General features: G+C 36.6%; 1 protein-coding gene across 2 annotated transcripts in view; it reads right to left on the bottom strand.

Moving 5' to 3' along the window:
* TLL1 (tolloid like 1) overlaps positions 1-15223 on the bottom strand; it is a 192258-nt gene that overhangs the window by 158867 nt on the left and 18168 nt on the right. The window contains exon 2 of one of the 2 annotated variants that reach the window (XM_046655577.1): positions 642-747. The exons of the other annotated variant lie outside the window; for it this stretch is intronic. Coding sequence (XP_046511533.1) covers positions 642-663 — 22 coding nt within the window. The 5' untranslated portion in view covers positions 664-747. The remainder of the gene's footprint in view (positions 1-641; positions 748-15223) is intronic. 2 annotated transcript variants of the gene reach the window in all.

Below are 15223 nucleotides of genomic sequence, written 5' to 3'. Positions count from 1 at the left end.
TATCACAAATAAACATTCTTTTTACCATTTCTACTAACCACTTGTTCACACACCAAGTATTTTCCAATACAATTTACTGAGTTATGATCTTTGGAAGTTACTACATGGTTGAGAATTCATGAAGTAACATCACTGAAAAGACATAAATCTGTACTGAGCAACAATGCTCACCAACAATGCTCAAGCTATAGCAGAATTGAAACTATTCTCAAAGACAGAAATTTTGCAGCTTTGCCTACTAATACGTTTATGTCTGATACATAAAGCTCTGCTCAGCTTTAAAATCCAAGAAAATCTTAAATTAGACTTTCTAAATTTTCTCTAAACTATAATTGACTCAAATTTTCAAAGTAGCTCCAATCTCCTCAAAGTAATATTTTCACAGAATTGAAAATATCAATGGGTAATCCTATGGAAATAAAGAATTGAACGCATCATATCTTTGTACTATGCTTTTCACCAGAGATACATAACTTATTATTTGAGCAACACTTCTGAAGTTTTATTTGAGATCAATGGTAATATTTTGGGGTAGGATGATAACATAAAACACGCACTAAAAATAATCATTTATACGGCTGGCTTCATACAAACCTAAATCACTGAAGGGATTCAGCCCCCAAAATTAGGAAGTCACTTACATTGACTCTGACCTCCCATCATGAGAAGTCCAGGTGCTTCTTCTTGAACTTCAAGGGCTCGGGCAGCCCAGGCATTGCCCCAACACTGCTTAGAGCAGTGGTCAGTCTGGAAGTAAAGAAGCACAGTAGTATCCCAGAGTGAGTGTTTTAAACCAGGCCTTCAAGAGGCGCTAACACTGCATCCATGTTTGGCCACATGCCATTTGAGACCATAACATTATCCCACCACAGCAAAAACTGGTGATGAAAACCTAGAATAAACTGTATTTATCCTAAGGATATATCATGAGAGGGTTATAACACAATTTCCCATATTGCCATTTATTTAGAAATTAACTTTAATGGCATGATAATATTATAACTTCATATTTTAAAAGACTCCAGAACACACAGAAAGCTAATTAATTGTGCAGAATATATGAATTATATTGGTGTCTGTAAATAGGAACAAAATCATAAGAATTGATATCATAAAATAGGTAAAAAATTATTTTAAATGAGCTTTAATTACAGAATATATTTATTTTTGTTTATTCTACCATCTTTAAAATAAACTTAACATATGTCCCATAACTAAAACTAGTCTAATACACATATTCCATTACTACTGAAAAAAGTGGAATATAATTTAATGAACACATAGTGCACAAAACTTAGAGTAACCAATAAGAAGTGCCACTGCACTTTCTCCTGGCCACAAAGAACTCTATTTATGGAGCAGCTTGACCAGTCCAGTTCGGGGTATGGGGGCTAAGCCAGCATCTTCACTCACTCCCCTGTGTTTCAGGAAATACAAGTGTATGATCTCCCTGAAGCTCACCCACCAACACAAGGCCTGACTACATCTGATAGGTCTCCCCCAAGGGTAGACCACACAAACTCATAATAAAAACACAGTATGGAGTAACCAAAGGAAAGCAGTGTGGGAGAGTAGAAAAACCACTGATTTAAGAGGAGACTAAGATTCTGTTTCAAGGCTGAAGGTGAATAGCTCTATGACTTCACCAAGATCCAGTGCAAGTCTCTGTTTCCTTTCTAAATATTGGCAAATATATATACATATATACACACACACAGATGGATGATTCTGACATTGATATCACGGTAGGATCATCAGGGGAGCTTTTGAAAACTAGAGCTATTCAGGCCCAATTCACAGAGATTCTAATTTACTACATCTGGAGTATGACTAAATATCAGTATTTTTTTAAAACTCCCCAAAATAAGGATTAAAAACCACAAATCTAGAATTCTAGATGATTTCAGAGCTTCCTTCCAACCCTCTACATTTTATGATTCTGTACCATAAGCTCATTTCATCACTTTTGGAAACTATGAAATATCACATTATTTAACAAGGGATTTCAGGGGTCGGCTCTGTGGCCAAGTGGTTAAGTCCACACACTCCGCTTCAGCGGCCCAGGGTTTCCCCGGTTGGGATCCTGGACGCAGACATGGCACCGCTCATCTGGCCACGGTGAAGCGGCATCTCATATAGCACAACCAGAAGGACCTACAACTAGAATATACAACTATGTACTGGGGGGCTTTGAGGGGAAGAAGAAGGAGAAAAAAAAAAGAAGAAGTTTGGAAACAGATGTTAGTTCAGGTGCCAATCTTAAAAAAATTAAAAAATAAAAAGGGATTTCAAATGATAGAGAAAGCATTATCCAATACTGAACTATAGTAAATATAACATTGACATTTTTTTCTCCTTCAAATGATAAGCAATTATCTTATATGTTTATGTATGCTGGGGTGGATAAAATATACTTACACAATAACTCTCAAGCTAACATTTTCATTCATCTGAAATTGTGCCCACAATTAACACCAATACCTTTACCCACTTAATGTGAAAAAGTAGCATCTTTACATTGCAATTTTTAAAAGTTGCACTAATAACCAAAATTTTAATTGCTCACTCTTTTAGAATTCCACGTTTCTTAATTTTGAGTTGTACAAGTCTACAATTCTATAGTTCTTAATGTTCTGAAATTCTAGAGAGGAAACTGAAAAGCAGGACTCAACACTAAAACCTGAAAGCAAGAGTCTTTCAAAGGACAACAGAGTTAGAGAATAAATAAACCCAATCTTAACTAAAATGTGCTTTGTTGATGACTCATGCTTTTGTGCAAACAACTGTAAGAATTACAGTGTGCACACTTTATTGACAGGACAAGGGAAGATGTAAATCCTATAAATATTCAGGAGCACTAACCCCTTGTAAAAGTGAAAGTCAGCTATAAATAAAAAGTAAATGAAACAAAATATAAATATAAAATGTTACAAATATAAGTTATTCGCTAGCAAATTCTAAAGTTACCACTAATGAAAGTAGTAATAATTGATTTTATTAAATACTATGAGCTGTAGAGTACCATTATTACCCTGATTTTATACCCAAGGAAAAAGGCTCAGAGAATTGGAGTAACTTCCCCAAGTTCTCACACTTAGAAACATCACGATCAGAATTTAAACTTAAGGCAGCCTAGACTCCAGAGATTCTTACCTTCTAAATGTTGTAGAAGAGTCTAAGAGTAAAGGAGAAGTCATTTTTAGGTAGTCCTTCATTATGACTTATACCGAACACCAGAGGCAAAGCCATTTTTTCCCCCAGAAAAGACATCAGGAGAATCTAAGTAGAGTTCATAGACCTTTTCTAAAGAAGTTACCTTCACTTCTATACTTTCAAGGAGTACATTGATCAAGAAACACTGTATGCATTTATTTATATGTGAATGGAAAACAGAACAGAAAGTTGGCCCAGAAATACCATAGAATATATAAATTCACAATCAATTCTAAGGTATTAAACTACAAGAGGCACAAAAACTGCCTCAACACCACAAGCATGAAAAAGAAACCAAAAAAGCAGGGAAAAAGGATATCTTCCTCAAAGTAGGAGTTTCAATAATCCTGCAGAATGCCTCTTTTTCATCTTTCATAACACTCTTGATTTTTCTGACGCTTAAGTAAAGAAATATTGCTCGAATTTGAATGTAAAGACGAGCAGCAGAACCAGCTCTTTGAAGCCTTTTTATTCTAGTTCCTGCTCTGCCAATGACTTAATCTTATTCTCCTTGAGCCTTTCTTTCCTCATTTATAAAAATGAGAGGATTGAACTATCTTGGTGAGTTTTCTCTTAAATAATTTATTAAGAAAATTTTCAAACATACAGAAAAGTTGAAAGAATCATACAGTAAGCAGCCATATACCCTCCACCTACATTCTACCATTAACATGTTACACCTGCTCCCTTGTGTATCCACCCATCAGTCCACCTTATTTTGGGTGCGCTTCCAAGTAAACTGCAGACATCAGTACACCTCCCCCTAAATACTTCCGCATGCTATAACTGAGTTCATAACTGTTTACAGTTTTTTATATAAAATTGAAATATAATAAAACACACAAATCTTAAGTATACAATCACTTAGTTTTAATAAATACACGCACTTAAACTCCTACCAAGATACGAAACATGATATTGGTGAGTTCTGGAGTTTGTTTTCTAAATATCAGAAGCCAAGACGTGAAACAGGTAAAAGTAGAGTAGCTCTATTAAAAATAAGCAAGGGTGAAGATTTTCACCCTCAGTGGGTCCCTCTGCACGGCCTCAGGTTCCAAAAGCTGGGGGCTCCTCAAAGAGATGAAAATCATCCCAACAGATGCTCTCCAAGACCCCTTCCAGCTCAACACAGCCAGTGCCTCTGAATACAGACGAAAGTAGTTAGACTACTCTGACATTCTCTGTCTTTCACCAAACATGAAACAAGGCCAATTTCTCAATGCTTGAAAGTTTCACTGGTAAATTATAATTGGTTTAATTGTTTATTGTGCTTCAGGCAATCCTGTATTTGCATCATGGATACTCATCTTTTTAAAGTGATTTTGAATAGCAATTAGTATTTTTCCAAATGGCCAAATTCTAGACAGAAATTGAAATGCACCCTTCATACATCCCGGCCAGTCCCAAATACAACACTAATTTGGGTAAGTATTTACAGTCACAACTGGAGTTTTCTATATGTAGAGGGTTACAATTCCCACTGAGCTCATTCAGTCTCCGTCTCTCTTCTCCCTCACTCTCTCTGTCTGACCTTAACATAATGTGCACCTTCTGAGTAAACAAACGCTTTACAGGAAGACAGGAGGGGTTCGCTCTGCTCCTCCCCCTTGTGTAACTTTAGGCAAGTCTCCCAGATTCCTGGGCCTCAGTTTTCTAGTTAGTAATATTGAGGGAGGGGTGACTAAATAATCCTCAGCATTAATAACTTCAATCATTTGAACATTTAACACAAAATTCACTTCAAAAGAGCCATTTTCCTGCAGGCAATTAAGTACCTGGCAAAGAAAGATATAAACCTATAGTTCATTCCATCACTCAATCATCTTAAGCATTCAATCCACATAAATCCACAAGATTTAACTCAAACTGCAGAAGCAGACTTAATCCTGTTCTCAGTAGTTAAGTAGTTCTGTCTTTATTTCTCTGACACTTTTTCTTTTTCCCCCCTTTTTTTTGTCAGACCATCTTCTTTAAAAGGAAATTCCAGTTTGGGCTATTATTACTTAACGTGTTTCCTAGAACCCCAAAAAGGCCAAGAAATCACTTGCCATACAACACGTTTGTGTGAAAGAGGGCCTTATCTATGATGAACAGCTCCTCCTCTCCTCTGTGCTTCTAGTTACTCATGTTTGAGCTGGACTATTAATCATCAATATTGCCTACGATAAAGATGATATAAAAAGATATACTCCAAAGTAAACTCAAGTAAACCAGAATCAGTAGACTGGGTAAAAAATTATGATAGGAATCGTTCAAACTATGAGCATACTCATTGCTCAGGACTCCCAGGAGACAATTCTCCAAGGGGCTCTTAGGAGCCTATCTTGCGATAAGTACTGATGTCCTTTGTTCTAGACTATCTTCTCAAGGATTTTTGTGTAGGGAACAGCTGAGGCAGATAGGGCAGAGGGCAGATTTGTTGCTGAGCAGTAAAACATCTCTCTCCAGGGTAAAGTTTGGACAGGTTTGCTTACAGTCCATTATAAAAGAGTTCCCTAAGCTCGGAATCCCGGGTTGTAACGCGAATCCTCTATATATTAGTACCATCGGTCCAGCCCACTCCACGGCACCCCTAAAGGACCCAGGGAGCAAGATTAACTCACACAACAGGAATTTTATACTGTTTGCTGTGCTGGGTGTAATAAAGGTCCTTGTCTCTGAAACAAAAGCTTCTACCAGCATCTGTGAAACTGTGGCAGGCTAACCCCACAGCCTGCAAGTGGTCTGCGAGAACGGACTGCAAGAATCTTATACGATTCACCGTTCTTCACAAGGACGTTGTCATCCTCCATGCTCGTTATCCAGGTGCATCCCTCTATCTCAGTGGAAGGACCACTCAGTCTCTCTCAGGTAACACCGAACTGGCTTGAACATCAAACCTTCGGATAACTTTCCTGAAGAAGTCAGAGCACTCATGGGCTTGAATAGAAGCAGTATAAATTGCATTTCATAGGATAAAAATTACAAATATTTAGAAACGAAAATCTGGGGAAAATAGCACAAATAAGTTCAAGACTTCTCCCAATCTGCATAAATACAGCATTTTTAGTAGAGCCTGCTGTTCTCTGGGGTAGCAAAGGAAAACAAACCCTACGAACATTTTACAGATGGTAGAAGATGAAAGCCAACCAGAAAACACTATCTAATGAAGGTAACAAATATAAAAAATAAACATTCCTGACAAGCGTTTAAACATCATTTCTCATTGGTGCTATAAGCAACTACAAGTGAAGAACGAGAGGATTACAGAGATTAATGACATGGACTTCTTAGAGTTTGGGAACTTCCCCAGTGTATGCTGTAAATAATTATAAACTAAAATATGTGCTTTACATAGAACCTCAGTTTAAATGGCTACTATGAGACAGCTATTATTTTGCACAACTGCAAATTAAGGTAAGATGCAGAAGGGAAAGCTCAATGATATGGGAATCTATTTTGGAACACAGTATTAACATATTTTCAACTAGACTTTCATATCTAGGCAGGATCAGCCCTCCCTTGAATTTCTCAGGTGAATAAATTATATACCACTTTATTTGCTTTAAGCAGTCCTGTGTAATTAAGCCCTAGTTCAAAAAGTAATCTGCATGTGTTGTCTCAGAGAGGAAAATAACATGAAGTGCAGAACAAGAACACTCAGCTCTGAAAAGGCTTTTTTTCACGCAATAAAAATAGACAATAGACAGCAGCATGAGGGTATAAACTGTGCTTAGGGCATAAACTCCAGCACCTAGTAAGACTCTTAGCATTGAGTAGACACTTATTAAATATTCACTAAGTAAATTAACATAAATAACTTTAATTTCATTGAATATTTTAATCATAATGAACTCAGCATGTACTAATGGGACAAAAAAATCAATGATCTGAATTTGTTATTCAAATAAGAAAAGTATCCATTGGGAAATATCGTTTCAAAAACTGTTTGGAACAAACATGTAATTACTTCACAGTTCATGTGGTATGACGATGATTTTTTAAACAATATAAACTCCAATGCATAAAATGTTTTATATTTGATTAAAGAAGGAAAAAGAGAAAAAAAAACCAACATAAAAGGTTTTTTTTGTTGTTATACAGTAAAATGAGCACTTCTACAGGGAATATAATTCTAAGTGTAATTTACTATGATGTGCTTAACACAACCATAAGTATAAACAGGCACATTTTTCTGGAGATTAGAATGGCTTCCTATTATAATTCTCAAAAATAAAGTTTCTAATGCCATGAGGAATGATAGCTAATTTCCTAACTTCCCACAGCTGGTGAAGAACCCAGTTCATCGAACCAGGAGAAAATCTACAAAGGTACCTGCTTCAGGTGAAGAGATCACATGGGCAGAAATTCCCAGTCTGGCAATGCATGAAACCACCCTTTCAACAGAGAAATCCAGGTCCCAGTTCAAGCAACTGGTTTTGCACTTCCGATCTGTACTGCGGAATCTATAATTTTAAAAATTTCTCCAGGTGATTCTGATGTTCTGAAAAGTTTGAGAGCTGTGCACACAGGTCACAGAAAGTAAGCAGGAAAAAAGAACAGTAGACAAACCAAATCACGTTTTGGAACAGAATCAGGAGGCAGCAGAGGAGTGGGTCAGATCTGGGAGGGCTCCATGTCTGACAATTAAAAAAGAAATGAAAGTCAGAGACTCAAGCTGGAGCTCTGAATAAGACAATGAGGTAGGACCAGGAAGACAGTCAGGAAACTAGCTGTAGGGGCCCCTCGACTGTTTAACAAGACAACAGTGCTGCCAACAGAAAGTCTATCATCTTATTTTCTGAATTCAGAGGTAACATTTTTAAGAACACCTTTGACTTAAATTTTCCTGTAGAGAAAAGAAATACCGTCATATCAAACACACCCATAAATTGTAAGATATTTGTATTTCAGAAACATTAAAATTGGAGCAAGGCATTTTATGACTGAAGAATATGTGCGTAGGGTTCTATCATGGGAGGCACAGAAAGGAGGTATGAGCAGGTTACCTAGTTAACTTTAAAATTAACTTGAAAGGACATCAGAAATAAGAAAAACCAGGCAAACTCTGGTTTTCCCACTTTGTAAACTAAAATAAATCATTACTTCTTCACATCACGGAAGATGTACACCCCAAAAAGACTGAGAGCAGATGTGCTTAGTCATTTAGATTTCAGGCTTAGGACTCGGGCTTGGGTTTCATCACTTAGCAGCTGCGTGAACGAGTTAATCTTGATAAGCCCCAATGTCCTCATATGTAAAACTGGATGATGGGAGATAACAAAAGTAACTATTTCAAGTGATTGGTATGGTTATGAACTACTTAGTACTGATGCAATGTACAATTTCAGCATTACAGTGTACCAGGGCATTTCAGTCACTTGATTTTCTTGAACACATTCGTTCAAAGATTCCCTTCTATATGGTAGTGAGGAAAGCGCCTCACGTCTAAAACTTTGTGGCTCTCCATAGGATCACAGGATACTAGAGTTGGAATTGATTTTATGGACTGTGGCCAAACTCCCTAATTTTATAGGAGAAACTAAGATTTAGAGATCAAATGGAATGATCTACATGTTTTCACCAATGTCTAGAAATGGCTTAATTGAATTTTATCTTATAGTTTTTTCTTTTATTTTTTGATGAAACTAAGGAAAGTAACACATGCTCATTAGAAACAAATCAAACAGTGCTAAGGAGGAAGGTAAAAGTCTGCTGTTGTTGCCCCTACAGGCTCAGTCTGCTCCCCAGAGGTAACTCCTTGACAGGTGTCCTCTCAGACCTTTTCAACGTGCTTACACACCCCTTCCTACAGGAGAGTCATGCTCTTAGCCACACACTAAGCTCTGAGAAACTGGTTTCAAGGCTTTCAAAAAAGTAAACAGCCAGAATTGGTATCCAAATTTCCTGATTCTCAGTCCGGTGCTTTCTTCACCACACCATGATTCCTTGTGTCCTTGTAGAGCCTGTCACTGTTTGTGTTCTAACTGTTCTTCTCTTATTATGCTTAACATCAATTCCTTTTCTCTACTTTGCTCTGGTGTCTAATGAGTTCCTGCTCACGAAATATATCACTCTAGAAATTGAGCAAGATCTTTGACAGCAGAGACTACAGTAAGTATTGAAAATTAACCTGACATTAATAACCAAAAAAATTGTGCCATCACTTGTAAATACACAAGCAACCCACTCACCTTCTCCGGTCTTAGTTTCTTTACGTTAAAAATGAAAGCAATGACTCTCTGATACTTACTTCTCACTTTGCTATTGGGGCAATTAAACAAACATTGTTTCATCCAAAAAATGAAAACATTTAATCACGTTAGCATTTTATGATGGATGTTTCTTACCTAACACACCATTAGGCCCATAGCACAGTCTGGAAAAAAAATCCAAGTTTCTTTTAAGTTACATTTCAACCGCCCTTACAGCTTTTCCCACACTCAGCAGCCTTTTTTCAGCTTATTCTAAAGCAACTGCATTAGTATCAAGCTCCTTACTTGTCGCTCCTCATCTTCAAGAATTCAGAATGCTGGAGTATTCCAGAAATAAGTCCTGAGACCTCTTCTCTTCTTATCCACAGTTGTTTCCTGGGGATGTCACTCCATCTAACCACTATAAATACCATCTGCATTCTGATGATTACTAGATTCATCTCTCCAACCCAGACTCTCTACTGAACTCTAAACTCACCTGCCCAACTGCCTATTTGATATCACCATTTGGATGTCTAACTGGCATCTCCACTCCACAGTCTGAAACTCATCTCTGACCTGTTCATCTCTCAGTGTTTCCCATCTCATTAAACCATAATTTTATTCTTCCAGTTGCTCAAGCTTTAAACTTTAGAGCCATTCTTGACTCTCTTTCCCTCTCAAAACCCCCACATTCCACTCACCAGCATATCCAGTTGGCTCTATCTTCAGAACGTACCCAGAATCTAAACACTTGCCTCCAACCTCATTACGAATGCCCTGGTTTGTGCCACAACCGTGTCTGGCCTGGATTATTGCGATGGCTTACTCATCTTCTCTTGCCCTGCTCACACCTCAAATCTACTCTCAGGCATTTAAGGAGCTTCAGAATCTAGAGCCTCTCTACCTCCTAGCCTAATTTCCAACTTCCTTTACCTGAGTTCCAGGCAGACTGACTGTAGTTTAGTGCTTTCCACTCTTCTCTTTAAGGAGTGGTACAATATAAAACTTAGAGGACTCCAGGTTGGAAGACCTGGGTACGAATAACACCACCACCAATTACCAGTTGTGTACACGTGGCCATTTAAGCCCCCTTAGTCTCAAACTACTTTTAAAATGAGAATAGCCATACTAGTTGTAAAATCAGATTACATATGTGAAAGTATTTTGAAAAGAAAATCAAGTGCTATAGAAATATTCAGTATTCATTATAATCTAATGCTTCTCATCTACTTAAAACCCAACTAGCACTTCTTTGTAAAGCATTTTCAAGGTGAACTAGTAAAAGAATATCTTTCTTTTCAAGTCTTATAACATTGCTTGTTTCAAAGATTTATTATCAACTTACACTACTGTCCTGAACAGGTATTTCAATATTGTAACACTATTTAACTTCTCACAAGTTTGTAAAATGACTTATGTGAAGCAGACCTTACTTGGCATTTTTTATTACAGTCATCTGAATCCTTATTCTATTACTCCTGACCAGACAATAATCTCTTTACAGAACAAAACATTCTCTACAAGATACAATTCCTCACAGATCCCTGTCCAAGATACAATTCCTCACAGATCCCTGTCACAGGTGTCCAGTAAAAGAAAACACACACATTTTTATAGCTGATGTGGCTATCTGGATGCAATGAACAGCGACTGCTTTAACGTCTCACGATGAACAAAACTCCAGCTTCCCATATTGAAAGAAATATCTATTATGGCCCTAAAAGGGAAAGGACATTATGGCTTGAGTTCAAAAACAGATAAAATTGTGGCATGACGGTCTTTTAATAAAAGCCCAACTATGACGTACTCTTAAATATTATTTCATGCTAAACTCTGGTCACAAGTATAATATTCAAAAGGAGAAAGTTACCAAACTGTATGTTTGTATAATTTTTAAACTTTTTTGAGACCACTGTGTCAAGAATCCAAACTCAAATCATTTCAAGAAAAATAAGCAAGCTGACAGAATCTATTGAGCCTGTTTTGTTTCACATGTTTTAGTTGCAAACAAATTACCCAAATAAATGCTTATGGATTTCTCTACTACAATGATGCAGAAAATATAAAACAGGTTTGAGGAAAATTCAAAATTATGAAACGAAAATTTTGGAAATCATTTTGATTCCTTGGTGGGACAGTTCCATGGATATGGCAATAAACCACCAAAAAAAAAAAAAAAAAAAGGACAAAATGGGGAAGCTGACAGAAGAAGCCCGAGTCTACCATCCTGTAAAATTACTACACTGAGATACAGGCCTGATTCAAAGAGGTCATTGACTAAGGGTGAATAAAACTAAATTTAAAACAAAATTGGCTAGTCAAATAATTATTCTTTCATGGATAAGCCTGAAGAAACTGCAATAATGACTCTAAAACTAATTAAATATATCTCATCTTCTTTCTTGTAATTTAAATAATTCCCTGCTTTTCACCGAAATCGGTTGGCTGTCCACCACAAATGCACCATGTATTCTGTGTGCTGCCCTTTTACTTTTTCATTCTGTATTTCCTTTATTTCTTCAATTGGAGCACAGTATGGAGAGCTATTGAAAGCCAAGATTTGGAGTAAAGCCACTTTTGTTTGAATCCTGACCCTACCACTTAGCTTTGAGACTTAGGACAAATTACTTAAATACTCTGTGCCTTGGTTTCCTCAATTAAACAGGTATTTTAACAGTATCTCCTTCATATGGTTTTTATGAGTATTAAATTAATATTTTTACTTAATGTACTAAAACAATTTGGCACATAGTAAATGCTATAGGTATTTGCTATTATTAATTTTAATTAACTACACAGGCCAGCAAACATTTCCTTAAAGAGTCAGAAAGTAAATAATTTAGCATTGCAAGATGTCCACACTAACTCCAGTGGTTGCACCTACTCAACTCTACTGTTATATCATGGAAGCAGCCATAGACAATGCATAAAAAAAGGAGCATGGCTGCATTTCAATAAAACTTTTTTCCTTTTTTGACGAATAAGATTGGCCCTGAGCTAACACCTATTGCCAATCTTCCTCTATTTTGTATGTGGGACGCCACCACAGCATGGCTCAATGAACAGTGTGTAGGTCCACACGTGGGATCCGAATCTGTGAAACCCAGGTGGCTGAAGAGGAACGTGTGAGCTTAACCACTACACCACTGGGCCAGCCCCTCAATAAAACTTTTTTTTTTTGGTGAGGCAGATTGGCCTAGAGCTAACATCTGTTGCCAATTTTCCTCTTTTTGCCTGAGGAAGATTTGCCCTGAGATAACATCTGTGCCAATCTTCCTCTATTTTCTATGTGGGATGGCAGTACTGTTGGCTTGATGAATGGTGTGCAGGTCTATGCCCAGGATCCAAACCCACAAACCCCAGACTGCCAAAGCAAAGCGCATGAACTTAACCATTATGCCACCAGGCCGGCCCCTCAATAAAACTTTTTTCATAAAACTTTTATTTGTAAAAAGAAGTCAGCAGTTTGCTGACTCCTGAACTATGTTTGGAAAAACTGCTCCTATCCTAGAAATGCACGGTGGCATTATTACTCTAAAAAGACAAGCAGAGTCATTCCTAGAACACAATGAGGGTATCTGCCTCACTGGGCATCTGTGGGGTCTCTCATTGGTGAGTGACTGGGGAATGAGTCAGAAAAGCAGATTAGGAATCATAAGGTTGATTTTAACACAGTCAGATACTCTCTTCACTTCAACCCCTAATCCTAACCATTTCTAACATTTATCACTCTAATTCTATGCCCCCTTCCAAGTTGTATTTGATGCTAATTTTAACCCAATCTCATCTCTGTAAAAGTAGGTATGCATGTGTTTAAGTCCAGGGGGAAAGGAGTGCAAGCAGAGTATGCCAGTGAACAGGAAGACAATAGTGAGAGGAAGATAACAAGGCAAATAAGGCCCTGGAGCTAAGAACTGAATGGGGGTATGGAAAGTCACAGTAAATTGGGAGAAGTTAGTATATCAACCATATTCTTTGTGAAATGAGACATAAGACAGAGCAGAAGGAAAGTTTTAATCAATGAAAGACATTTAAACAGTGAAGAAAAAATCTTTGTTTACCAAGGTGGTTACCATTTCCCATGCTCTTTATTCATTTGGGAGATTCAGACTGTCATCTGTTGTCATTTGCCATCTACTTGAAGGACTTCTTCTAACATTTCTTTTAGGGTAAGTTGGATAGTGATGAATTCTTTCAGCTTTTACATGTCTGAAAGGTATTTCACCTACATTTTTGAAAGACATTTTCACTGGGTAAAGAATACGAAGTTGACAATGTTTTTGTTTCAGGACTTTGAAGACGTTGCTCAACTGCCTACTAGCTTGCATTGCTTATGATGAGAAATCTGCTGTCATTCTTATCTTTGCACTCCATATGTAATTCCTTGGATGTTCCTCAGTAATGCATCCTTTTCTCTCGCTTCTTTAATACTTTCTCTTTATCACTGGATTTAAGAAATATGATTATGATGTGACATAATGCCATTTTCTTCATGTTTCTTGTACTTGCAGTTTGTTGACAAGATTGCATCTACAGATTTATTATTCTCATCAGATTTAGAAATTTTCAGCCATTACTTCCTCAAATCATTTCCTAGGCTTTGTTCCGCTATCACCACCCCCTTCCCCCATTTATCTCTCCTCCTTCAGGGACTCCAATTATTTGCATATTAAGCCACTTGATGCTGTCCCACGGTTCACTGATGCTCTGTTCATGCTTTTAAAACCTTTTGTCTGTGTCCATTTACCATAGTTTCTTGTATTGTGTTCAAGTTTACTAACCTTTTCTTTTGCAATGTATAATCAGTTGGTAATACCATCCAGTGTATTTTTAATCTCAGACTTTGGATATTCCATCTCCAGAAATTTGATTTGGGTCTTTTTTATATCCTTCACGTCCCCATATAACATGTCAAATCTTCTAGCTTCTTGAACATATGAAATATTATAATTATTTTAATGTTTTTGTGTACTAGTACTGTCATCTGTACCTTTTCTGAGACACATTTATGTGATTTTTCTCCTCATTGTGAATCCCATTTTCATGGTTCTTTGCAAGCCCACTTGAGTTTTGAGCTACTTTTTATTATAAAGACAGTATAACATTACATAAAGTTTGGGGAAATTGAAAAAAACCTAATTTATAACCCTATTATTCTAATACCTTTCCTTTTTACATTTTCTAATCTACATCCATCTATATGTGGCATACTTTACATAATAAGACTATCATTATTATTGCCCACAAACATTCAGATATAAAAAAGGAGGGGAAGTATACACATATCTAGCACACTTTTAAAAAAAGGCTGAAGTTCTCACTAGGCCTTGTCCACATACATAGCTCATTTTCTCATTTTTACAGTTCTAATCAAAGTATGCAGACAAATTAATATTTCTATGCTGTCATTTAATGTTATAAAAATCTTTAATCTCCCCATATAGTCTTTGTCATTATTTTTTCTCTGAAATATTTTAAGGCTTGAAAAATTACACAGTAATTTATGCTTATTTTACAAGTAAAACAAATTATATGAAAGAAAAAATTATATAGTCTCCACACCCTACTCCAATTCCATTTCTTCAGATATAAATACTAACAGCCTGGTATGGATCCTTCTGTGTATCCTTCCTTTTTCTGTTTCTTTCTCTATCTTTCATATGTAAACAACATATAAACAAATATATGCTTTTTCTTTGTGGGTTTTTTTGGAAACTTGATTTTTTTTTCATTTATTATACCATGAATATCTCTCTAGATCAACAGATATACGCTTAACTAATTCTTTTTAATACCTTCATTATATTCTCTAGTAAGGATATAACATATGTTAG

This window comes from Equus quagga, chromosome 3 (assembly GCF_021613505.1).
Source record: "Equus quagga isolate Etosha38 chromosome 3, UCLA_HA_Equagga_1.0, whole genome shotgun sequence".
Taxonomy (NCBI): domain Eukaryota; kingdom Metazoa; phylum Chordata; class Mammalia; order Perissodactyla; family Equidae; genus Equus; species Equus quagga.
The sequence above is the reverse complement of the archived record's forward strand: the minus strand, read 5'-3'. Positions and strand labels throughout refer to the sequence as shown.